The sequence below is a fragment of the Tauraco erythrolophus genome, chromosome 4 (assembly GCF_009769465.1).
Source record: "Tauraco erythrolophus isolate bTauEry1 chromosome 4, bTauEry1.pri, whole genome shotgun sequence".
Lineage (NCBI taxonomy): Eukaryota > Metazoa > Chordata > Aves > Musophagiformes > Musophagidae > Tauraco > Tauraco erythrolophus.
This window is the reverse complement of record NC_141468.1, coordinates 7,861,027-7,887,541: the sequence shown is the minus strand read 5'-3', so window position 1 is coordinate 7,887,541 and position 26,515 is coordinate 7,861,027. Positions and strand designations below refer to the sequence as shown.

The window sequence follows — 26,515 nt, the reverse complement described above, 5'->3', positions numbered from 1 at the left end:
ACTCCAGTTCAGGCAGCTGCCACAAATGGAGCATGTAAACCTGCTCTGATACATCTTTACCTAAATCATTGGGAGTTTTGCCATTGAGTCTTAAAGAGAATCAGCTTTTAGGATACAGGTTAAGTTCAGAAGCACTTCCTATCCATGCCTTGGCCCTTGTTTGTCTGTAGCACTAACATGAAGCTTAGTATGTTGACAGCTGAGTTTTTGATTTATCAACATGTCCCCTTGGATTCCAGCAAAACCTGTTGCAAAACAGTTAAACTTCCTAAAGTAGCTGTGATGCCGAGTTTTGGTGCACACCCTATCATCACGAGACCGCCTGGAGCAACAGGGGCCTTACTCTTGATGGTGCATCTTTGGGAGCAGGGCCTAGCTGGATTGTCATGAGCAAGGGCTTTATGAACCAACTGGTAGGTGTGAAGGTCTATTTGCGTATGTTGGGCTGGTGAAATAATGCAAATTCTTAGCATAATTTCCTTCCAGTCCTGACGCTGCTATCCAGCTTATATTATTACTGTGTTTTTGTTACCGGGTTTGTTGCCCTCAGTTTACCGCTTCTCTTTGTTCTCCCCTAGCTCTCTCAACCACATCCCCAACTTCTCCATCTCCTGGGAGAGTACGTGGGAGAGCAGCCTGCAAGGCTGGACCTGGAGCAGGCAGCACGCTGCCTTCCTCCCACCTTCATCCTCCTGAGAGTTCTTACTTCTGTCCCCACCTCCCTGCTCTGTCCTGGTCAGAGATGCAGGGAAAGGGGAAAGACGAAAGACAGCAAATTCCAGCAGGAAATACCCCACTTTCCAGCAGTGCCTGATTCACAGCACGGGGCTTAATGATGAACTGACTGTCACACCAGCGGCACAAGCTGGTCTGAACCGTGACACGGGGGGCTTGAAGTCCACTTTGCAGAAGTGGTGAGGCTCTATGGTGCAGTGGCAACAGGGACATGTGCAAAGATGACAAAAATCATCTTCTGAACTGTGCTGCAGGTCTTGGTTACGGGGCTGGTTTCAGTCCCTTAACATTCTTCTCCTCAAATGCGTCAGTTGATGCACTCATGGTGTTAATTAAGGCAGATGAGAGTGTGCTAAGGACAGTGTATGTTGAACATACGACTTCTAAGCATATCCCAGGTTCAGAGGAACACCAAGCCTCTACAGCTTATTTTTGCAACCTCTATTTGCAGCTGCCTATTTTTTACACTTCTTCCCCCTCTCCCTCTCCCAGATTTCCCCCTCCAGGCTGTTTTTTCCTCCCCTCCCACCTCCCCAGGTGCTGTACTGTGACTCCTTTTGCTCCTTCCCCTCTTTTCTTACTCAGAAGCACCAGACCAGAGCTGTCGCAGAAGGCTGGACAGAAAGGCCACCCAGCACAACACCCTGGCTGGGGTGCGAATTTGGTGCAGTCTGCAGACATCCCAGATGTCTATCAGTGCAAATGAGTTACTTGGGAAACACGCTGGCCACCACGCAGGGTTGGCAGTGGGGCCATAAAAACCTCTCCAAACTGATTCATGGAGGGATGAGGCAAGCTCTGGCAGTCTCCTTAGAGACAAGAGATAAAGAAAATATCCGTGCCAGCGTCGCCACGGTCTGTGCCCGAGAGCGCTGAGTGCCGCTCTCCGCGCAAGGCTGACGAAATCCTCGCAGCTCAGTAACTGCTGGCGGAGAAAAATATGGGAAGGGGAGGGCGGAACGCACAAAAGCATGAGCTGAGCTTTCCCCACGTAGGTCCCAGCTTCCAGCTGGCCCTCCCATCGGCAAACCCTGCCAGCCCTTGGCTCCCGGCGGCGTTTCCGCAGCCTGTCTGAGCATGCACGGCTGCCGGCGCATGTGCGGCCGAGGCAAAGGCCGCGGACGCCAACACGGCCCTGCCCCTCCCCGGCTGTGCCCGCAGTGTCAGCCCGGGGACGGAACGCTCCGGCTGCCCGGGCGCGATGGAGCGGCTCGGGAAGCTGCCAGGGCCGACGGCGCGGCTGGACGCCATCCTCCGGCACCTCTCCCCACGGCCAGGAGCAGCCGCTGCTCCTGTATCCTTTCTGATGTGGGATCAAGGTGGGGGGAGCGAGATGTTGGCCCCGTTGGGGTCGGGGCTCGGCTTCCCCCGCCCCCGCGAGCTTTGCGCATCGCTCCCCATGCCCAGCGTGTGCCCGGGCGCCGAGGAGGGGCTCCTGGTGGTTTCCCCTACAGAGACACTGGGTCCGGGAAGGACATGTGGGCAATGTGGCAGTCCTGTGGCCTGGTTATGGGGTGGCAATGTGCAGGGGGAACATGCCCCATGCAGCCGCTCGGCGAGCAGGGATGCACAAAACCCCTGTGACTGGCGTTTTTGGGGTCAGCACCTGTCCCACCCTGAAAACCTCTTGCTGCCTGGTGCTTTTTCCAGGAGATTCAGCCCTGCAACCTGTCAGACGTGGGGATGTGCATCTGATGGGCCAGCTGCCTCTTGGCAGCCCCCCGGCACATCGACCCCGACACTGAGTGGGGGGGGTTACCTGCAGTGAATTTTCTTCCTAGAGATTTGTGGGTTTGGGGGAGATAAGCTCTGCGAGGCTTAGCAGTTGCACAGTGAGTCTCAGACTTTGTTGAGACGTCCAGACTTGACTGGTAGACCAGCAGCAGGAAAAACATGAAGGTTTGGTTTGTGAGTGGGAAATGAGGTGGAAATGTTGGAGGCTGCCAGCTTTACAACAGATCAGAGAATGGAAATCAGGGCAGACAGAAGTTTTCACGTTGGGCTGTCCTGTGTTTCCAAAAGTTAAACGGAGACTGCTTGTTTGTAGTGTTTTTAAAGCTGCTGCCATAAATCTTGCTTAGAAAAAAAATATTTTAAAAAATGCTGCTGATTCTCAGTGAGAGCTGAATGCTGACAAGTTATCTCTGAATTATAGTAAATTGGTGAAGAGGATGTGATCAAACAGCTTGTAGGAGTCTTCGAATGTATTAAAAATATGAAGATAGATGGATAGTAGTTGACTCAGACTGCCATAAGACAAAGGCACAAGTAGGAACACAAAATTGGAAATAAATGCTAGGAAAAGCACCCTGGTTGTAAAGAGAGAGCAAGTAAGTAAGGAGAGGCACTGCACAGCTGTTTTTTTTTTAAATCCAGCTACGATGGTCCTGATGCAAAGAGCTTTGGAGAAATATATGACGAAATTGAGCTGGAACAAGAAAGCTGTCTGGATAGAATAAATGACAGAATCTTGTAAGAATAAATTTATTTGATATACGTTACCTTAGTGCAGTGGTTTTGTTGTCATCTCTGGCTTGGTGAACTGGGTAGGACAGTCAATTTTCCTTCCAGAAAATGCCTCTCCTTTTATGAAGGGAGAAATGTCTTAATAGAAATGTCTGACTTGATAGAGACATAAAATGTGTGGAACTGGCTCAAGCCCGCAGGGTCTCTGCACTGCCTTGCTAGGGTGCAGATTGCGCATCCGCTTCTCTGCCCAGCGAGCCCTGCAGCATGGGTTAGCTGCCTTCTCCCGGCTCACCTCAGGCTCCGACCTTCCCCACCTGGAAAAGAGAGCATCCTGATCCTCTCTGATCATTTAAAATTAAACCTGCGTAATAGAGAGCTTAACACCAGCTTGTACATACCCAGTTTCCTCCTGGAGTTGCTTTTAGGGATCAGTATATTAGAGATTGGTGTATGATGTTGGTTGTACTGGTTTATTGGAAGATGAGTTATTTCTACACCACAGTGGAAAAATTCTGCCTTTGCCAAGCCCTCGCATGTGGCCTCAGGAAGGAGACAAAGCAGTGGAAGGTGAAATGTGGTAGATTTTTCTTGTGAGCTTGGCATAGGAGCCAGAGGGAAGTGCTGTGTCGGTAACAGCAGCATTTGTTTCCTTGCAGAAAGGCCGCTGAGAAAAAGTCACTTTCACAAGTGCCTGCGGGAGACCTCCATTCCTACAGCTGTGAATTCAGCTTGGATGCTGCCTGATTTGGGACACTGAAAAAAAACCCAGCACACCAAGTGTAGAAGTGAAGGTTTCCTTAAAATGCAGGCAAATTGGGGCGATTCAGAAAGCGACTGCACCTCTTGAGTGATTTGGGTGTTTGGCTTCTTCAGGTCAAACCCTGATGCTGCTGGCAGAGCGGGGGCTGTCAGGCCAGGAGCTACCGAGCACCAGCTGTCTGTGAGATTGTTTCTAGGAGAACTACACAAGTTTACCATGCTTGTCTTAGACATGCAGGAGTTGGCACCATCCCTCCAGACTCTGCAGGGAGATGGTTTGAAAGAGCTTCTGGGGATCTTGAACCTTGCTGTGCCTGTGCTTCAGTCCCTCCAAAAGTATTGTATTGCCTGCTCAGCTGGATAATGTGACTGTGGATACATTATTCCCAAAAGGATGTGTGTGAGGGGAAGGGAAGGGTTTAAATACCCCATGTCTTCACCAAAATGAGCTGCTGGAGGTGGCATCTCCTTATCAGCCTGTGTACCTCTTGTTTTCAGGTGTCCAAGCAACTCCTACTTGTCATTTGAGCATTGTAAGGTGGCAAAAGCAAAACCAGTGAGAGGAAGAGGTGCTGTGAAGGCCAGGAGGAAGGTGTTTGAATGAGGTCCAGCTCTTGGGGGACTTGTCTGCTGACCCCCCTTCTGGGAGGTGGAGGTGTGCTGAGGAGGGCACATCAGCTGAGGTTCAGCTAGTGCCTATGTCTCCATCAGCTGTCTGCAGATGTTTGGGAGCCTGAATGGCTAGGAGTCCCATTTTCACTGAAACTGGACCTGAAATGTGATGTGTGGAGCAGCAGTGCCCTCAGTTGGGCAATCCCTTGCTCTGGGACCCACTGTAGTGGCTTCCACTTGGTCTTCCCCATGTCCTCTTCCTTCCCTCTGTCTTCCATCCAGTTCTTAGCACCTTTTCCTCCCTCTAACTCATCATTTTTGCTACACATTTTTGCACGTATTGTGTTTCTTCTCCCACCGTACGCAGCTCTTGACCTGCTAATGTTTAAGCTTCCTGGTGTAGGGACCATAACACAACTGTTGTGATGAAACCTATTTCTTATTCCATGAAGCATGCACGCATCTATGGCACATTGAAAAAGTAGTGGCGAGCAGTAGAGGAAAGTCTTTGGTTTACATAAAACCCTGAAGCACAGAGGTCTCCAAACATGCATGTGCGGAGCCAGAGATCTGCATGAAAATGTTCTTTGTCCCTGGGCAAGGCTTCAATACCATACACAAAGCTCTTGCAAGGCTTCATTAGCAAGTGGGGTTTAGTTGCTCTGTGGATGAGGACACCTATCTCTGCATAGAACACAACTGTGTTTATTTATACCTGTTGAAATCAATTGAGGTGGAGGACAAGCCCATAGCTTTCCTCTCTTTGTGATCGCACCCGTCAAGTTTTGGAGTGACCTAATCTCTGCAGTAACTGGAGAGAAGGTGAGGGTTTGCACCACCGCGTGGGAATGTGAAGTCCCACGTTCACCCCATAAGACTTCTGGCTCCAAATTTGGTGCACAGATGTTAGGAGGGGAGAGACGGAGAAGCACCTCAGGAGGCAATGCAGGTTTTGGGTAGGTCTGGCTGCTCTCTGGAGCATAGGGAGGGAAACTGGGCAAATAAAACATCTCCACTGATCATCTCAGTGAGTGTCTTGATGTTCTGGGAGATGAATCAAGGCCCATGGACTACTCTGGAGTCTCAGGCATTTTGTACTGACTTTCTATAGCCATGGCCAAGGCTGTACTATGCTGTTGTTTTGTAGTTCTCTGCCAGACTTGCTACTCCAAAGGCAGGAAAGATTTTTTTAGAAGCAAAATAAACAAGGATATGAATTGAATGTCCAGCACAGCGCTTATCTTTAAGATGAACCACATTATAGGATTCAGGCTGCATGTGTATAGATGCTCTTTTGTGCTTAAGTGTATATTCCTTAATTTCCACCCCAGACAGGCATTCCTACTTCAGCCCAAATTAGTACTGATCCTCAGCCAGGGAGGTTTCGGTAAGTTGTATCTTTCTTTGTAGAGATTAAAAACAGTAACCTGCAGAACTCCATTCTTTTTTCCGCCCTAGCACACCTGTTGATCACCAGACGTTGTGTAGCCTTTCGTTTTGCAAGGGTATATTCTCCTGGGTCTAACTGCAGTTTAATAAAAAAGCTGAACCACGCATCTTGAAAATGCCTGAGTGGGTAATCTGACTGCAGAGACTATTCTCGTGTCTTCAGTATCTCTGTTGAGAGTAAAGCTGCTGAGGACCGATCCCAGCTTTCCTGCTTGCTTCTCCGCCTTGGGAGGGCACAAGGGGGATGCTTTGAATTCTGCTGCAGAAGCAGTGGGTGGCTGTGGGCAGAGATGCTGCACAGCCAGGAACACACCGTGCTGGGTCTGTGGGGGCGTGGGAAATGCTGCACACCTGCAGAGCCGAGGTCAACATGCAAGTGGGGAGAATTTCTCATCAATTCTTTCCAGCAGCTGCTGATCGCCTGTATGGCACTGTCCTCCTGCCAGGTCTCGCCATCGGTGGTCCCATGGCTTTGCTCAGCCTTACTAACATGTTTCTCCTCTGTGTCTCAGCTATACCCTGGACAACGATGTCCTCACCACAGAGCAAAGGCAGTTCTATGAAGACAATGGGTATCTGCTCATTAAGAAGCTCGTTTCTGACGAAGACATTGAGCGCTTCAGGTACGGGGCACTTGCTTAAGGTGCAGGGGGGTCCTGTGTGCAGCAGCATCCCGAGGGAGCTCTGGGAAGCTGGAGGAAGCTGGACTGTCACAACATAGATGTTCCCTCTGCTTTGCAGGAAGGAGTTTGTGAGGATCTGTAAAAAAGAGGTGAATCCACTGGGAGCTATGATTATGAAAGACGAGTCCCTGAGATCCCGGTATGGTCAGTCTGAAAAAGTAGTTAATAAAGTGCAGGACTTCCAGGAAGACAAAGAGTTGTTCAGATACTGTACTCTGCCAGAGGTAAAATTGAAAAAAAAAAAAACAAACAGCAAAAAGGGGGATGGTGGTGGAAGAGCATATACGAATGTATCTATGTTTTAATGCTTATGTGAAGAAGCTTTTTTTTTTTTGGGGTCTGCTAAAGCAATATCCTTTATGCCTTAGAGTCCCTGTATGCCACTTGTATAAGTATATATGTGAGGAAGGAATATCAAGACATCTTTTAATAATGTTCTGCATGAACACGGGACGGATGGTGGTCAGGGCAGAAGACTTAGAGCAGTGCTCCTCCGCTCCTGTGGTGGGCGAGCCAGTCAGGAAGGCAACTAGCCCAAACCATGCTGGACTAGCAGGACAGATCAGCAACATTTTCTGAATGTCTTTTATCCGGGCAAAGCATCTGCTCTCTGGGCAGGTCCACCTTTGTAGTGAATATTCATGCTGTGGTTGAAAGCCATAGCTTTGTGGAAGTATGACCCTCCCCATCTTTTCAAATCCCCCCAGCAGCCTGCTGCACCATCTTCTACCCTGGCCTCCTACCACCATGTGTGCCGTGCTGGATCCTGCCTCCTGTCCACCATGCTTCCATCCTGACCTCCTCCTCCTGTACCCTGGTCCTCAGCCAAACATCTAGGTCCCAGTGCTTCCTCAGCATTCTTTCCTCGTCTTTCATGTTTCTAATATATTTTTCTAATGTTTTCTTCCCTGTAGGTCCTCAAATATGTGGAGTGCTTCACAGGGCCAAACATCATGGCAATGCACACCATGCTGATAAATAAACTTCCAGATTCTGGTAGGGAGAACTTGGATAAGAGGAAAACAGAGAAAATGTGTGTATGCTGTCTATCTGGCCCAAATTGAACTTAGTGTTTTAGAAAACCTGTTTGAAAAAAAATGAGTCAGATTAAACCCCAAGTTTTTCAAACTTATGTTTGAAAATTTATGAGGCCATTTTGGTCATAATTTGCTTTCTTTTAACCTTGGCTTAATGAGATAACATTTCTTGTCTTTCAGTGTTCAGTGGATGTTTGTTTGCTAAAGATGGTGGTGGTCTTGGCTGCTCCGCTCACGTGTTCAAAGCGAGCAAGCAAGCTCCCTGTTCGGCCAGCTGCATAACGGCTTTTTAAGCTCAGCTTTTGAATGTGTTGAGAACTAATGCTTCCGTGGCCCTCGGTAAAAGGCAATAAATCCAGAGGTCATCCTTTGCTTGGAGTTTATACGCTCCTGACCTCACTGTCGGTGGTTGCATGCTCAGCGCTTTGATACGAAGATACTTGAAGAGGTGCCAAAAGGAGTTTTGAAGCCTGGCTTTGGCTCCTGCTGCTGGAAATTGAGATCGTAATTTATACGGGGGTGCTGGGCAGGGAGAGAGGAAGAGAACCGGAATAAACGTGTTACAGTTTTCAAAGTAGCTTTGACTTCGCATAAGCCGTTTTGGTTTAGTGAAGTTGAGACCTGAGCTACGTTTCTTATTCTCAGGTGTGCAGCTTCTGAGCAGATATATAGTACTTTGAGTTATTAAAATACTGAGTTTGTTCAGGTTATCTCCGCTTGTCATCTTAAATACTCCACAAAAAGCTGTGTCATTTTGATTCGGAGATTCAACAAGAGACCATACATTTTTAAAGTAAAAACAAAACGATAATGGATAAGAAACAGGAAACTGCTCCATATTTGCAAGGTCTCCATTCAGTGTCTTTGAGGAGTACTTTAGGAGAGCTGCAGATCTCAGTAGAGTTTTTGAGGCTGCCCAAATTCTAAATAATAAGGCAAATGGTGCAAGTGGAAACATCCTAACTGTATCTATCTGAGGAGCAAACTCAATGGTAAAATAAATATATTAATAATACATAAAAGACTGTTTTGGTGTCATAATGTTTCCATTTCTATGATGGGAAAAGAATTAACAAGCACAAATTTAGAAATACTTATTTTTGTTTAGACTTCATGGAAAAAAGCTTCTAGGTTGAAGGCTAATAGCGTGGTGGGTAGACTGTCTGGGGAGACTGCAGCCTATAAATTGGGATTTTTTAAAATTTTTTTTTTTAAAGAACACTGAGTAAACACCTGCTGGGTGCAGCACAGGCAGGGTTGATTCCGCTTGCAACACAGTGATAGATCAAGTGACTGCAGAGAGCACGGCTGTTTGAAAGTCTTTGTACTGGGAAAGGCTTGTGCAACACCGTGCTGGTTAAAGTTCACGAAGGTGGAGAGCAGCCAGAGTTGATGGTGAAAACTTGGCAGGGGGTTGTTGGTGGTGCAGACCAGCAAAATCCATCTTCTGAGGGACTGCGCAGCCCGGCAGCCTCCTGGTGTTCACTGTGTCCCCATGCTGTTGCTGACCCAAGAGCCACACTGTGCTCTTGGTCCATCCTGGGATGGGGTGTAGGATAACCCTTTTGGCTTCTGAGTCAGCGGTGGGCTGGAGCAGACACCGAGTCTTCAAAGTCTCTCCAGTGGCAAGCAACAGCTTCTTAGTACGTGTCATAAGCACCATGATTTAACGGGAAGGAAAAAGCTGCGTTATGTTTGATGCCGTTGAATATTTTGAACCTGTGTTGCAGATAAACAGACTTTTCTGCACCCCATGCATCAGGACTTGCACTATTTCCCCTTCCGGCCCCCGGAACGCATCGTCTGCGCCTGGACCGCCATGGAGAGGGCCGACCAGGACAACGGCTGCCTGGTGGTGCAGCCGGGGACGCACCAGGAGCCCCTGAAGCCTCATGGCTATCCAAAGTGGGAGGTAGGACAGCTGGGGGGTTGGGGACCACATTTTGACCGGTGAGAGCTCACTGTGGAGGGGTGATGCACAGATCAAAGCTGAGGTTTTCAGGGATGGTTTTTCTGTTTATGCAAACACTGACTTGTTGCTTCAAGAGAGAGTTCTGTGGTTGGCCTCACTCCATGTAACCTGGGTAGATTTTCCTCTGTTCCCACCTTCACCTAGAAATTGTCCAGCTTGTCGTGGCATAACAGCATTACCGTATTCAGCCATTCTCCACTGCCCTGGCCGAGTCTGAGGACTCCTTCTGCAGCCTTCCAGTACTTAAAGGGGACCTACAGGAAAGCTGTAGAGGGGCTTTTTACAAGGGTGTGTAGTGATAGCACAAGGAGCAATGGCTTTAAACTGAAAGAGGGGAGATTTAGATTAGATATAAGAAAGAAATTCTTCACTCAGAGGGTGGTGAGGCACTGGAACAGGTTGCCCAGAGAAGTTGTAGGTGCCCCATCCCTGGAAATGTTCAAGGCCAGGGTGGATGAGGCTTTGGGCAACCTGGTGTAGTGGAGGGTTTCCCTGCCCATGGCAGGGGGGTTGGAACTAGATGATCTTTAAGGTCCCTTCCAACCCAAACCATTCTGTGATTCTATGATTCCTGTTCTTGTTCCTGCCTGGTGAGCATGTGCACTCTCCTGAGGAGGAGAAATGGGTAGTACCTTCCTCTTAAGAACAGATGTTTCCTGACCTGGCCTGGTGTTGGTGATGGTTATACTGCGAGGAGAAGGCTGGACCCCAGTGGTGTCACAGAAATGTGGGGTTCTCTGGTGGTCATCTTTGTTCTCTCCAGCTGAAAAATGTTCTTAATTGTCTGAATCCAGCTTCAGAAAATAGAAGAAGTATTATTTTGCTGTACCTCAGGCTTGAAGTAGGAAGAGTTGTAGAGAAGTGGACAGGCTCTTAGTTGGGCATATCAAATACACTGCCCAGAGGAAAGCAGATCAGTAGCTGTCCCTGTGTTCCTCACGCTGGGAATCAGCACTTGCTCCAATTAAACCAAGTGATTTCAACTCAGCCTTTTTTTCTAGGGTAAAGCCAACAAACTTTTCCATGGGCTGCTTGATGAGGATGAGAAGAGTCCCAGGGTTCACCTTGTCATGGAGAAGGGAGACACGGTGTTCTTCCATCCCCTGCTCATTCACGGCTCTGGGATAAACAAGACATCAGGTTTCCGAAAGGTAGGAAACCATCTCTTGATACACCTTTTGATATTTTTGATTTTTTTAAAACCAATCAAACTATCTCCCCACTTTCCAAGCTTATGAATGTATGGATGAACTTTTAAATGAGTTTTTACCTTCCTAATATACTTTTACACTTTCTTTTTTGTTTTTAAACATCTCTGTCTTTTGGGAGAAGAGCATGTTGAACCTATGTTTGAAGCCTGGCTGGCTGTACTTGTTTTTCCAATAGTTCCCTTTCAGCCGTCCCAAATATCAGGAGCTTTCGCTAACTTTATTCTCCGTGCCTTCTTGGTATCTCATCTCTGGATAGCAGGAGCCTCCGTCATCCTATAAATAATATTTATTTATATGATAGCACAACCCATTTTTCTATTTAAGATTTGATGGTGCATCATCTATTTGTTTTGCACCAAGTTTTTTGAACTGAAACAGGCAGAAGTGCCCTCCTTTGGAGCGCTGATCCTTCTCAGAAGTGGATTAATTCAGGCATGTAAGGGAACTGTAGCCTCTAGAGTAGCCACTAGTAGCAATGCAAATATTTCCCTTTGTGCACTGCAGCACAGGATGCTCTGTTTTTATTTGTTTTGCCTGCATCAGCTATTATATGGCCCATGCATTCAGCCCCCAGTAGCAGTTTACTGGTGTAGAATTCCTTCCTTCTGCAATCCTGAAAGCAAAGAGGACATCAGGTACTGAGAGTCTCACCTACTGGCTCTTTCCTGGCCAGCAGAGCAATAGTCCTGCTTAGTATCCTGCAGGAACACCACAGCTTCCTCATACTGTGCCAAATCCCAACATTTGTCTGCCTTTAGGGTAAATCAGTGAGTATCCTGCAGATCTCTGAGCCAGGTTGTGATCCAGCACCCTTTGAGATCTGGCATGTTGTCGCTTGCAGCTGGCAGAGCTCATGTAATGACAGAACAGCTTTTTCCAGTGGGGTGTTTCTATTTATTTCCTCTAGACCCTGCTTAAGCAAGAACTAATTACAAAATAAATGGGTTGATGTGACTGGGTATGGAAAGTAAGAATCCTTACTGAACACAGAGGTCTGCTCCAACCCTGACTTTCCCTATTCCCACTCTAGTTGCCAATATTCTGAGATCAAGTAGTACAGTTCATGCTGGGGAAGTGTTTGGGAGAGAAGGGAAGGAAGAAGAGCACATCAGCAAGCAAGAATATTTCTCCAGAAAGAGTATTTTTCCAAGGGGATGCACTCAGGAGAGCCGGAGTGCTCAGAAAGGAGGAAGGAATTTGCTGACATGACCTGTAGGGAAGGGGAGGGGTGTCCACGATCTGGGATGCACAAGATTTTTTTCCACCAGTCATTTGTAATCGATGTGGTAGTGAGTGATGTCCTATCTCCTCATGCAGAGTATAAGCTGTCACTTTGCCAGCTCCGAGTGCTACTACATTGACGTCAAGAACACGATCCAAGAGAGCCTGGAGAAAGAAATAGTAGAAATGGTTCGCAAGAAATACGACACGACATCCGTGGAACTCAGGGTAAGACTTGGCTATATGTCCTTTGTTACAAACCAGGTCCATTCCTGTTCCTAAGTCACTCTCATGTGACAGATTTGTGCTTTTTGCTGTGCCCAGTTCGGCAGATCAAGCTGTGCCAAGCAGAGGTGCTTGGCAGAATAAGAGACCTGATGTTCAGAGGATGACCGGCAGGCTTTTTTTGGACCTTTTTGCTCCTAAGGCTCTCTTTTTTTGCTCCTTGCTCTCTGGGCAGCCCCTTCACATCCCTGGAGCTCTAGAAGTTCCTCCTCCAGCTCCATTTGTCAAAATGGGTTTTGTGAGCACGCCTTCATCCCTTCCAGTGCCGGCTGAGCTGGTGCAGATTAGATCAGCACTTTGTTATGTGGCTGCGACTGATGATGTACTGTGAGGAGGAGCTGTGGACTCTGCTGTCGTGATGGCTCAGCTGTGGGGCTGCTCACACGCGCTTCTTGCACCATTCAAGGAGGTCTGGACTTCTCCCCACTGGGGAGCAGTCAGGAGGGCTAACGTGGCAAGGCAGGGATAAGATGAAGTCTATGAAAGCTTTGCCCTTCGCTGCACCTCCTGGTTCCCTATTTGTTGTGGGGAGTGTGTCTGAACCAGAGCTCTTTGCAGTTCTATTTGAACTGCACGATGTAAATAGGAAGATGTGGTCATCTCTTGCCCTGAATTCAGAAGTTATAAGAAGGTGCAATAAATGCAGTGCTTGTTGGCAGTTTGTATTGTCCACAGTTCTTACCGTTTCCCCTCCTAATGGCAGGTGGATTTTCCTTTTAAAACAAGAAGTCACATCTGACTGCAACAGTAGACTGAATTTTTCTGGTTAAATATAATCCCACATCAATTGTTTAGACTTGAGGCTACAGCAGGTATGCCAGCAGAGATATACATCTGCCTCCCCCCCCAGAAAAATGAGGGTAATGGACTTTTGCTGAATAACTGAAACCATTGTGTAAAATAGAAAGCAAAACTAAATTCTTCAGGGATCCAGCCTCTGAAAAAAAAATAAATTTTGTTACTGGGGTGGAAATATTCTGAATTTCTTAATCCATAGCAGTTCTCAAACACGTGCACAGCCAATATCATAGAATCATAGAATCGTCTGGTTGGAAGAGACCTTCAAGATCATCGAGGAGATCATCATTCTGGAGGAGAGGACTTTCTTTTTCACCTTTGAGGTTCTTGGTTTGGTTTGGTTTTTCCCACAGTGTTCCTGGGTGTAGTGGGAGATCCCAGCTGTGTTTTGCAAGCCTGATCTTACATGTTGTCTGTAAAGTTACAGTTTGCTTGACTTTTGATTCCTGGAGGTATTTAGGTACACAGTGAAATCCACAGCGATGCGTAGTGAGCCTCTACCTCTTGTGAGTGGAAATGAATCATAGAATCGTTTAGGCTGGAAGATCATTGAGTCCAACCGTTAACGTAGCACTGCCAAGTCTACTAAACCATGTTCCTAAGCAGCACATCTACACGTCTTTTAAACGCCTCCAGGGATGGTGACTCAACCACTTCCCTGGGCAGCCTGTTCCAATGCTTGACAACCCTTTTGGTGAAGAAATTTTTCCTAATATCCAATCTAAACCTTCACTGGCACGACTTGAGGGTGTTTCCTCTTGTCCTATCACTTGTTACTTGGAAAAAGAGACCCGCATCCACCTCACTACAACCTCCTTTCTTTCAGGTAGTTGTAGAAAGCGATAAGGTGTTCCCTGACCCTTCTTTTCTCCAGGCAAAATAGCTCCAGTTCCCTCAGCTGCTCCTCATAAGATTTGTGCTCTAGACCCTTCACCAGCTTCGTTGCTCTTGTTTTGAGTGTGTGCCCATACAAGCCTCAGATGATTCTGTGTGTTTTCATGTAGCTTTAAGCTTTTTTTAACCAGAGTCGGAGCTTTCTCCCAAAGGAGTGCCCAGCTCTTATGTTTCACCTTCACAGGACTAGTGATATGAACTAAGTAATCCTCACACAGGGAAACCGAGGTAGGAGCTTGCCCAAGACTTACCTCCATGAAGCAAACAGCAGTGGTCTTCTCCGCTTTACAGTCTGCAGCAATGCCTGCCCAGCACCTGATTTCTGGCTAAGGGCTTGCATTCACATCTGTTTTTTCCTGCTGGTTTCTGCTGCACAAGGAATATCACTCGCTCGCAGAGAGCAGCATGCAAGGTGTAGTCAGTTGGTGAGCTCACTTGATCCCTCAAAGGCGTACAAGGGAGGCATTGTGTGCACGAGCAGGCAAGGGTGACTTCTGCAAGGGTAATATTCTCTGTGCTGCTCATGTTTCCTCTTCTGCTGCCTTCCAGAATTGAAGCATGGGCATCTTTCCATCTGTGATACCTGCCAACAACCTGTCTCCTGGGGGTGGAGGTCACACCTCTTCCTTAGTTTGTGCTGTATTTTTGTTCTTGGTATGTAGGATTTGACGTGATGTTCAGTAAGTTGCTTTGATATGTTTTTATGGGTAGGTAGCTAAGCTGAAAATGTTCTATCTATATCCACCTCTGTAAACTGAAATCATGGTTGCCATTTTTGCTGGCCCTTAAGGCTTTTCCTTTGTCTCATTTTTGTTTTTGAAGGATCTTTGGAACTTCCGAGCACGGCTTGTGCAAGGGGAAAGAATTAACCTGTAGAACAACCTCTGAAGAGCAGGATGGAAAACAAGTGCCTGAGAATGAGCTTCCCTGCCCCAGCAGGCAGAATCCTGTGTGCTTTACTGACCACTGTATTGGTAACTGAGCCAAATGCTGCATCACAAAATCTTTTCATGCTAATACAGAATAATTGCACTGAGGTTGAACAGCTGATGTACATCAAAGAAAACCTGACCTAGAAAAACAGAGATTTGCTGCGGTTATCTTAGACAATCAAAGAATTAAGGTCTTGAAAGATCACCTTGATTTTCTTGATGTTTTAATTCTTATTTTTTAAAAGTTTCTTACTTGACTTACCTTTGGAATGATGCTCTACTAACATAAGATTTTATGTAAGATCTTATGCAAGGGTATGTTTTTTAACGTTTCCAACTTCCTTTTCTACTCAAAAATGAATCAGAGTTTCATGCCAAGCCCTCAGTATGAGCTCACATGGGAAGTCATTAGCACATCCAACGAAGATGGAGATATTAGTACCAGCAGAATCAACAGTGTAAGGAACTGGATAAAGCAGAAGCTGCAACACATAGAAAAATGGGATCAATGGGCTGGAACATGATCACTAGTAGAGTTCCTCAAACATGACCTGGTGTCGTGTCATGTGTTACGGAGCAGTGCTGGCGCAAGTGAAATATGTGGCTGACAGGGTTGGGAGCTACTGGGCCAGCAAACCAGCCTCCTGTTGGGCTTGTGCAACCGACCCGAGGCTGTGTGGAAGGAGGGAGTCCTCCTTTGAGTCTGGTGGGTCTGGGAAAAGGGGCCTTTTGGTGCTGCCAGGTCCAAGAGGCAGTTAGATGCTCCTCAGGATGCACTAGTGGCAGGATGGAGCAACGTGCACTGAAATGGTCCTCTCGCCTTCCTCAATGTTTTTCCTTGGTTTCTGAAAGGTTCTTTTGCTTTCAGAACCTATTTTTTGAAAGATAGATTAAGTCAGAGCAAAACTGCATTCGAGGGCTGTGCTGTGTTATTTCCGACGCTCACAAATCCTGGCCGTGGGTGCGCCGTTGAATACCCCAGTGCAAAACATCAATCCGCAGCGCTTTTCCACTCCCCCCTTCCACTCGAAGAAGGTGCCGAAACAGCACCAAAGGCTGTGCTGATGGGCTCTCACGGCTCCTTCTGTTCTGTTATCCTGCAGCTCGGGAGGTCACTTGGTTGAGAGAGGAGATGAAGTGCAGCCCTGCCCTCAACCCACAAGGCTCAAACACTTCTTCCCCCGGGTCTGCCTGGACAAGTGGCTGCAAGTCAAAGCTGTTGCAGCCACTTGACACATGACAACGTAACGTGGAGGGGGGTTTTGCACTTCATCTTCCTGCAGCATCTATAGGTTTTCTGTTTGTTTGTATGCTTTTTACACAAGGTGAGGTTTGAGCACAGTTATTGCATTGGTCCTAAACCCTCGGTGGTGGGTGAGGTGTCTGGGCTGTGGTTCCTGCCTCGTGGTAGCCTCTGGTTTGACCACAACACCAAGAAGTCTGACGAGGAGGAGATTTTAGGACAGGCCCTCAGCCTTGCTCAGTGGGTGATTTTGAGTATCCTGGTTCCTGCACCTCTTCCCTTGCCCTCTACATAACCTTGGCACTGATCCCTCTTTTGGGAAGATGTGTTATAGATGCCTCTCCAGACTTGGACCTTCTCACCCTGGTCTTTGCTTGCTGCATGGGCCTGAGTCAATGATTTCCAGTGAGTTGGAGGCTTCTCTGTTGACTTTGCTGAGCTCCGGCTCACAACCTAGCTGATGCTCTCCTTGGGATTTTTGTGAGGACTTAAGAGTATCCCGTCTGGTTCACAACACAGGATTCCTGGGGAGACTTCACCGTCTGGTGTTACTGCTGCAGCTGAGCTGACTGCAGAGGGTGCTGTGATCACGGAGAAAAGCTACAGGTGTCCAGCAGATTCTGTTTCCAGACGGAATTTCTCAGAACCTATTTTTTGAAAGATAGATTAAATCAGAGCAAAACTACGTTCAAGGGCTGTGCTGTGTTATTTCCAACGCTCACAAATCCTGGCAGTGGGTGCACCGTTGAATACCCCAGTGCAAAACATCAATCCACAGCTCTTTTCCACTCCCCCCTTCCACTCGAAGAAGGTGCCGAAACAGCACCAAAGGCTGTGCTGATGGGCTCTCACTGCTCCTTCTGCTCTGTTATCCTGCAGCTCGGGAGGTCACTCGGTTGAGAGAGGAGATCAGCAATCTTGCTATGGCTGGGAGAGAGCAGGAAAGGAAGAACTTTGGCTTTGTTTTTAGAATTTGCACATCTCTGCCTACGGATTTAGCTTAAATTTTCTCTTTCAAAAGAACAAACCCATCAAAGACCTCACAGATCATCTAGGCTCAGCAATTGTCCCACCTGATGAGAGACCCATGTCCTCACTCCTTACAACAACAGGTCGAGGATACTCTAGAGCCTGGGGAGGACTAAGCTTAGGCAAGCTCCCCTCGACTGCAAGGCCAGCCCAGCTTCATCCTAGCAATGCCAAGGAGTCTGATCCCTGCTGCTGGAATGACCCTGAGCAGAGCCAGACCCAGCAGGGCTTCTTGGCTCCTTCTCAGCAAATCTACATGCTCATGGGTTCACAATCATGTCCCTGGGCAAGTAAGGGTCTACAAGCATTTCCCACAAGATGTTTCAGCAAGGACTGGAGTCCAAAGGGAACTTCATCAATGCATGTAAATGTGACCCCCTGAGTGAGGAATCTACCTGGTAAGTACTTTTTTGTTCCTGTCCCCGTCGATCCCATCCAGCAGAGATTCTGCAGTCACGGGTTTCCAAAGCACATGTCCCACCAGTGGAAATTCACAGCTAGAAATTCATCTCAGTCTCCAGCACTTGGCTTTCTGGTGAAAACCAAAATCACAACCACCATGTATCTCTTAGGGTTTGGTTTCCTGGCAGAAGAGCGCAGCTGATTTGGGCATGTCAGGAGGGTGTCTGCAGAGGGAGCTGCGGCCACAGGGGAGCTGCAAAATCTTGTCAGCCTTCAGGTCCAAACTCCCTCTTCTTTGAACTACCACCACAGCAGCAGGAAGGGAGGAGGAAAGGAAAAGCAATAATTAATCAAGTCACCTGCTGCCCGAAGCTTAATTTTTTTCCAGGAGGAAACCCGCCCAGCGTGCCACAGCTCCGTGAAGAACAAGTACAAGAATCCGAGTGCTGTTCCCGAAAACACTGCCCATCCCTCATTGATTTTTTGCAATCCCAAAGTATCAAGCTATTTCCATCAGAAAGGGGTTTTTGTTTTTTTTTTTGCTAACCTCTGAAAAGCTCGTGAGAAAAAAAGGAAGAGTCCTGACAAGAGAAGGACCGTGTTCAGCCTGTGACCTCCACCTTTTTTGGAGTCAGAAGAGATTGAAGGAAAGCTGACCCCAGTTCTTAATGAGGATATGCTGCATTCAGTCTGCTCCTGGTCCTTGCAGCAAGAGCCTTACCTCCAACTTCCCTCCTGCAGCAAGTGCCTTGAGCTGCAGGCTGGGAAGTTGGCCCAGGGAGAGGGGAAAGATGAGGGGACAGCAAATTCCAGCAGGACAAACCCCACCTTTTAGCAGCGTCTGCTTCACAGCGTAGAGCTCGAGGGGAAAGTGAGGATGAACTGACTGTCACACTGATGGCACAAGCTGGTCTGAACTGTGCCATGGTGGGGCTGAAGTCCACTCTGCGGGAATGGTGAGGCTCTACGGCGTGGTGGCAACACAGGATATGTGTAAAAATGTCAAAAATCATCTTCTGAACTGCACTGCAGGTCTGTTAGATCCACAATCAATCTCAGTATTTATCTCCTCTCAGATATCACTCACAGAGTTAATGTAGGCAGATGAGAGCAGTAAGTGCACTGCTAAGGACAATGTACATCAAATATATAGTTTTTAAGCATGTCCCAACTTGAGAGGAATAGAAGGCCTTTGCAACCTCTCTTGGCAGCTCCCCATTTTTAAGCTAGCTTCACTTTTCCTTCTCTCCCTACTCCAGGATTTCCCCTCCAGGCTGTTTCTTTCCCAGCAGGGCACTGTTAGAGGACAGGAGCTGTCACGCTGGTTGACTTAGCGAACCACCCACGTCAGCACAGCCGTGGTGCGTGGCCGAGCATGCCAGTGCTGGGTTCTGCAGCCCTGTTGACCATGTCCCTGCAGCCATCATGGCAGCTGCTGGCAGCTGTGAATGAGCAGAGTACGGGAAAGGGAGCATGTAGAAGCATGCTTGAACTTTCTTCACCTACTTCCCAGCCTCTAGCAACAAGCTCTCCTGTTCCCACACCTTCCCGTTCCTTCACAGTGTTTGTTTAAACTCATTAAAATGGACTGGAGGTCTCCTTTCTTCGTGCTTTCTTTGTCAAGTGTTGGGAGGGGTTTAATTGCTCTGCAGTAATGTTTTCATACCCTATTGTGTCCGAGTGTATATTCCTTAATTTGTATCCCAGATAACTGCTCCTGCTCCAGCAGCAGCTCGTGCTCAGCTCAGTCAAGGATGTTTCAGTAAATTGTATCTTAATTCATACGAAAATTAAAAATCAAACATTGAATTTGAATTGCTACTTACTTTTAATTATTTTCTTCCAAGTGCCCTTGATGTCTGCTGTGGGGAGAGTTTCTCACCGATTCTTCCCCAGATGCTGGCTGGAGCCACCCTGCCCTTCCCAGCTGATTCCCCCCATGGCACAGTCCTCCCCAGCTGATTCCCCCCATGGCAGTGTCCTCACAAGCTGATTCCACCCATGGCACTGTCCTCCCCAGCTGATTCCCTCCCTGGCACAGTCCTCACCAGCTGATTCCACCCATGGCACTGTCCTCCCGATGGATCTCACCATCGGTGCTCCCGTCACTCTGCCCAGTCCTACTAATGCATTTCTCCTCTGTGTCTCAGCTATGCCCTGGACAACGATGTTCTCACCACAGAGCAAAGACAGTTCTATGAAGACAATGGGTATCTGCTCATTAGGAAACTCATTTCTGACGAAGACATCATTGAGCACTTTAAGGACAGGGCACTTGCCTAAGGTGCGGGGGGGTCCTGTGTGCAGCAGCATCCCAAGGGAGCTCTGGGAAGCTGGAGGAAGCTGGACTTTCTCAACGTGGATGTGCATGGTGTTGCTGGATATCTTCCTCCGTAGCAGCAGTGTCTTTGAGGAGAGTAATATGGCTGAACATGGCTAAAACATGCTCTGGCTTCTCTGGTTCCCTCTGCTTTGCAAAAAGAAATTTGTGAGGATCTGTAACAAGAAGGTGTTCTTTAGGAGTTCCGACAATGAGAGATGAGATCTGCCAGCCCAACTTTGTTCAGTCTGAAAAACATTTAATTAAGTGCGTGATTTCAGGGAGGATGAAGAGTTGTTCAGGTACTGTGCTCTGCCAGAGGTAAAAAGCCTTAAGGAGTGGGAGGACCAGGCAGAGATTTATGGATACATATGTGTTTTAATGCCAAGGTGAAGGCAATGTCCAAGCTGGGCAGGCCAAACTAACACTTCTGGGAGGTTCTGTGATGCTCCGTGCTGTACAGGCCTACTTTAATACATGCATCCAACATCAGATGGATTTGTACTTTGTCTTCATGTTGGAATAGTTATCAGGAGCAGATTCCCATCACTTTTCGTAAGAGAAGAAAGTATACCGATGTATGTAATGTGTAGCTACAATTCCTCATGTGTTAGCTTGTTCTGGATCTTGGAAAACTACAAAAGTCAGGTTGTGTTGGAAATTCACAGGTGGTTATAGGAGATTTCACAGAGCTCTCGAGCTGCTGCCCTGGCAGTTATCCATCTTGGGCAATGCCTTGGCAGACACTGCAGCAGAGAAAGCGCTGGTGAGCATCCTATGGCAGGATGTATATGTGGTTTGTTTGTATTTGGTTTTTATTTGGGATAAAACCACTGATACTAGGTCCACCTTCATGAAAACCCCATCAACAGTTAGTTTACAGTATAGATCTGCCTACTTTTTTTGATAAATAAACTTCCAAATCCTGGTAAGCAGAGGTCTAGGGAGAGGAAAATGCAGAAGTTGTTACGTATGCCTGGGTTAGCATGTAATTAACTATGCTTAGCCTTTTAGAAACGTTACATGAGCTGAATTGAACGAAAAACAATTCCGAAATACACGAAATTATTTTGGGAATAGTGCATTTTAGTTCAGCCCTGGCTTGGTGGGATATGTTTCTTATCGTTCGGTTTGCTGTAGATGTTTGGGATCACACGTTGGGAGATACGTGTGTGCCTCCTAAATTGAAGTGCGGTTATATCTAACCGCATGTTGCATTTAAAACTTTCTTTCCTCCTAATTTAATATGTTTCTGCAGTTTAGGTCTTTGCACCATGTTAACTGTCCTTCAACCATTTTTTTAAAAGCAGCATTCAAGTTTCAAAAAGGAACATAGAAAAATCAGACACCCGGCTGCTTATTCAGCCATCCGCACTTGCACGAAGCACCATTGTTTAAGACACTTTTTTTTTTTTGACTTGACATTTCACATGTGTTGAAGACAAGTGCTCCCTGGGGACAATAAATACAGAGAAGATCCTTTGCTTGTCCTGGCTTTGGCTTCTAGTGCTGCAGATCGAAGTCTTGTTTCGTGTAAGAGAAATGAGGGGAAAAAGGAAGTTTAAGTAACTACATTACACTTTTTTTTCAAAGTGGATTTTACTCTTTTGCAATCCAGCAGAGCTGAGGCCCGAGCTGTTTCGTATTCTGAGGTGTCCAGCTTGTGTGCGGGCACAGAGTACGTTGAGTTATTACAACATTCAGTTTGTCCATGCCATTCCCAACAACTCCGCACAGCAGCTATGGACCCAAGAACCATGTTTGGGGTCTGACTGTGCCATAGAGTGAGATTTAAACACATTTGGCCTCAGAACTGAGTGCCAGCAAGGAGCTTGCTTAGAGACAGTGATTCACCTGCAGCTTTGGAGCAGCTTCTTGGGACACAATACCGTCAAAAGTGACATGATGTTCCCCAGGACAATTCTATGTCATATCTAAAGTGGATGAAGAGTCTTTTCAGTGCAACAACCCACATTCCTCGTGTTTCAGGTAACCTGAGTTCTCACCACTCCATGCATCAGGACTTGCACTATTTCCCCTTCTGGCCAGCAAACCACATCTCCTTGCTACGGAGAGGGCCAACCAGGACAATGGCTGCCTGGCCATGCAGCCAGGGACTTGCAAGGAGCCCTTGAAGCCTCATGGCTATCCAAAGTGGGAGGTAGAGCAGCCCAGGGGGTTGGGGAGGGTGTGCATATGGGGACAACATTTTGGCTGGTGGGTACAATATAACACAATCTGTGTCTGAGAATCTCTCTGTTACAAATTGGTCTTTGTTCACACTGATCAACCATTTTTCTCTCTTCTTGTGAAGTCTAAGACGCTTTCTCCTTCTCTGAATTTGTTCCTGCCAGGCAAGCATGTTTACTTTCCTGTAGAAGAAAACTGGATGATAAACAATTGACCAGAGTTTAATTTCAAGCAATATTTTTCTCCTAGGCAAGGATACTTCCTGGCCAGGCCCAGGGTTGGTGATGGCTGTGCTTGGAGCGGGAGGCTGGACTTGACACTGCAGAGGTGGCATCAGGCAACACTTGTGGGGCTCCCTTGTGCTCCTCTCCATTCTCTCCAGTGGAGAGAAATTCTTAATTTTTTGAATTCAACTTTAGAAAGCAAATGAAGAATATTTTAGTTGTGAAATAGGAATTTCTCATAGGGGTTTGCAGGTCGAAAGAGAAAGTGAGCAGAGAAGTCCTATCACATGTGTGTATGAGGTGCAACTGGGGAAGCTGAGCTATCTTTGAGATGTACAAAGATGATCCAGAAAGCACAGTAGATCATTCTGATTCTTTGTAAATGAGTCTTTATAAGTGATCAGCAAGGCTTGTAGGCAAACACACATCAGGTATACTGAATGTCCTACCTTCAAGAAAGAAAATGAGTAACCGCCTTTGCATCTCTTGTTCTACACTGAGAAACTGGTATTGTTCTAATTTTACTGAATTATTTCCACTCTTCCTTGGTTTCTGGAATCTCTTGATGAAATTTTTCCAATGGGCTGCTGGATTACGATGAGAAAAGTCCCAGGGTTCACATTGTCATGTAGAAGGGAGACATGGTGTATCCAAAGGTGGTGGCTTCTAAGTATTTTTTATTATTTGTTTGGGTGGAGTTTTGTTTGGTTTTGTTTTTGTTTTTTGGTTTTGGTGTGGGGTTTGTTTTTGTTTTGATGCAAAGTGTTTGGAAGAGGACAACAAAGGTCATAGAATCATAAAATTCTTTAGGTTGGAAGAGACCTTTAAGATCATTGAGTCCAACCATTAACCTACCACTGCCAAGTCCACTGATAAACCATGTCCATAAGCACCACAGCTACATATCTTACAAACACCTCCAGGGATGGTGACTCAACCACTTCCCAGAGCAGCCTGTTCCAGTGGTCAATAATCCTTTCAGTGAAGAAGTTTTTCCTAGTATCCAATCTAAACCTCCCCTGGCACAACTTGAGGCCATTCCCTCTTGTCCTATCATTCAATACTTGGAAAAAGAGACTGACACCCACCTGCTACAACCTCCTTTCAGGTAGTTGTAAAGAGCGATAAAGACTCACCTGAGCCTCCTTTTCTCCAGACTAAACAACCCCAGTTCCCTCAGCTGCTGCTCACAAGACGTGTGCTCCAGACCCTTCACCAGCTTTGTTGCCCTTCTCTGGACACGCTCCAGCACCTCAATGTCTGTCTTGTAGTGGAGGACCCAAAACTGAACACAGTATTCAAGGTGTGGCCTCACCAGTGCTGAGTCCAGGGTAGTGCAAGGAAAAGGAATTAATCTTTAACATGGCCTTGGAAGACCAGGATGGAAAAAGTGTGTCTGAGCACCAGCTTCCGAGCAGGCTGATTTATGTGCTTTTGGCCCTCTGTGTGAGAAACTTACTCAAACCCTGCGCTACAACACCCTTTTATGCCAATTCAAAATAGCTGCACTGAGGTCGAACAGCTGATGTACTTCAAAGCACACCTGACCTACAAAACCAGATTTGCTGTGGTTATTTTAGGTAATCAAAGAAAAGTGATGATGAGAGATGTGCTTTACTCCTTGATTATTTTTTTTCTACTCTCTCTTGATACACTTTTGAGCTGATGCTCTCTTAATGTTAGAGTATTAATAAGCTTAATAGAATTATGATAATTATTATAGTTGGATGAAATTAATATTACCACTATAAGATTCTATGCATGATTACGTTTCTGAGGTTTCTAACATCCTTCTCCCATGCAAAGTAAACACAATGAATCAGTTTCTTGCACATTTCAGTATGAGCTCGCATGGGAAGTCATTAGTTCAACTGATGAAGACATGGATTTTATTATTTTTGAAATAAAGATTAAATTAGAGCAAAACCATGTTTGGTGGCTGCGTTATATTATTTTTATGGTTCAGAAATTCTGCTGATGGGTATGAGGTTGAATAACCAAAGAAGTGAACCCTGGGAAGGTGTTTGGTCTGAGAAAAACGTCAGGACGCTGCAGCTGAAAGTCACTCCAAACCCAAATAACAACTGCCTGTATCCTGCCTGTCTTGCAGGATATTTGGGAGATGGAGTGCAGGGCAGAGCAGCCGAGAGCAGTCCTGGTTCTCCTGCCACTGAGCCCTCCTGGTGTGGTTGGCAGGACTGGGGAGCAGGTGAGGGACGGCTCCTCTTTCTTCCTCTGCATTTGCGTGTCATTCTAAAATAAGGTTTTGAGTTTTTGCCTAAGGGACCATGGACAAAGGTTCTTTCGCCATTTCGGAGTCTCTGTTAGTTGTATAAATAGAAGAGCACTGATTGCCCTGGCTGTGTTCTCAGCCAACAGTGCAGGACCCCAGTTGCACCTGGAGGATCTCCCACATGGACATTTCAGGGCAAACTGAAACAGGATCTGCGACACAGCTTCGCATGGGAAATGAGAATAAAAGGAGAAGAGCTTTGCCTGCACTCTTGTCCCACACATACTGAATTCTGGGAGGGAAAAGCCAGGCAGCAAGTGGGTTGGGAAAAACAAAATGATGTGAAATGGCTGGGTGAGATGCACGTGATGACCCAAGAGACCATTGCACGGGCTCTGCTGTGAAAAACTGATGGGCAAAAAGGAAGGGTCTTCAGTAGTGTATTTATTGTGAAAGAGTATGAAGTTTTCCTTAAGCTGATATTTAATTGAGAGTTAATAAACCTAAACTGACTAGCGCAGAAGGAGAAAACACTAAAGGTTTAATTTTTCCTCAAAGTGGAAAATCCAAGGAAAGACAATTTATGGCAGCAGGGTGAGGCACTTTAAAAACATTTCAGCAGCAGCTAAGGGCTGAGGAGAGGCAGGATGCTGCACGTATCTGAAAACCAAGCCTGACTTTGTAGGTTATTATGAGAAGCTGGATATCTTCCTTCCCATTCCCATATATATGCAGGGTACTTTGTAGCTGGATGAAGACCCCTGCAGACAGGAGAACGTTTCCTGGTTCGGAAAAGGGCTGATTTATCACCTCACTACCCTGCAAATCTTAATAGTGGCTCTGAGAACACACGTTCAGCACTATATTCTCAGTGAAGTTTTGCTTTTGCAGTGTGGCCCAGCGGGTAGGCTCCCCTCCTGCCTGCTTCTGCTGGGCTGGAGCCATCTCTGGCACAAGAAAAGTATCTCCAAAACCAGACTGAGGCGCATAAAATCCAACACATCAACCTACCCCACTCCTTGTTTACTGCTGGGGTTTAAGCAAAGCAACGGGCCTTGGTTTCCTCATCCTACTTTTACACACAAGGATGAATCGAGAGCATTGCTTTAATTCCTCGGCTCCCCAGGAGGTGCATGCCTTTCCTACACCTTACAGTCCTGGAGGCATTTGTGAAGATAAAGCATCACTCTACCTTTGACACTTGAATTTCTGCAGAAATCTCCTCTCCTTTGGCCAAAGAGACAGGAACTGGAGAAAGCCTGAAGCTCTCACCGTGCTGGCTGAAGGCTGACACCGATGTGGAATTTCATGCTGGTTTTGTGGACTCCAGGTGAGGAACTTCTGTTGGTCTGAATAAGAAAACTGTGGCAGCCGGAGTCATGGACCACAAACCAATTCCTTTTGGTGATTCAGCACACAGCTCTCAGGCAAATTAAGATGTGGAACAAGCAACTCTTCCTCAGAGAAATGACACCACACAAATCCAGGGAGTGTTTTATTGTGCACTGTATTTACTCTGAGTGAAGAACCAACAGGAGACACGGCCAAGCAACGTCACAGTTATGTACTTAGTCACCTACCAGTGACACTTCACCCATCAAATGGTACTGACATGGGACTGAAATGAATGTAACATGCCAAGCAAAGTTGCCCAGCAAAAGCACCAGCTGGAGCTGAGGGCTGCAGAATACGGAGGTAAATCTGTCCAGTTGCTTCAAAGAAAGTAACTTATTTCTCTTCCAGCCCCTGTGCAAGCAAATAAAACGTATCGACAAGGCCACTGGGACACGTGAGGCTGTTGGTGGCAGTTTCACCAA

General features: G+C 46.8%; 1 protein-coding gene across 2 annotated transcripts; it reads left to right on the top strand.

Moving 5' to 3' along the window:
- The first annotated feature begins 1,918 nt into the window (after window positions 1-1,918).
- On the top strand, window positions 1,919-15,001 carry PHYH (phytanoyl-CoA 2-hydroxylase). 2 transcript variants are annotated; one of them, XM_009985871.2, is made up of 9 exons: window positions 1,919-2,029; window positions 5,907-5,962; window positions 6,537-6,647; window positions 6,766-6,931; window positions 7,622-7,703; window positions 9,475-9,656; window positions 10,718-10,867; window positions 12,245-12,376; window positions 14,948-15,001. In XM_009985871.2, exons 1-9 carry the CDS (start codon window positions 1,937-1,939, stop codon window positions 14,999-15,001), a joined length of 1,026 nt encoding a protein of 341 aa, XP_009984173.2. In that variant the 5' UTR covers window positions 1,919-1,936. The 2 variants fall into 2 exon arrangements, with proteins under 2 accessions (XP_009984173.2, XP_086466519.1); XM_086610393.1 differs by lacking the exons at window positions 1,919-2,029; window positions 5,907-5,962 and adding an exon at window positions 8,570-8,575 and having other exon boundaries at window positions 6,544-6,647.
- The last annotated feature ends 11,514 nt before the right edge of the window (window positions 15,002-26,515 follow it).

Bases quoted from the DNA above. Each gene is read 5' to 3' on its own strand.
- PHYH (XM_009985871.2), top strand. From the start codon at position 1,937: ATGGAGCGGCTCGGGAAGCTGCCAGGGCCGACGGCGCGGCTGGACGCC. The intron at 2,030-5,906 runs GTATCCTTTCTG...TTTCCACCCCAG, and splicing joins CAGGAGCAGCCGCTGCTCCT to ACAGGCATTCCTACTTCAGC. The intron at 10,868-12,244 runs GTAGGAAACCAT...CTCCTCATGCAG, and splicing joins AGACATCAGGTTTCCGAAAG to AGTATAAGCTGTCACTTTGC.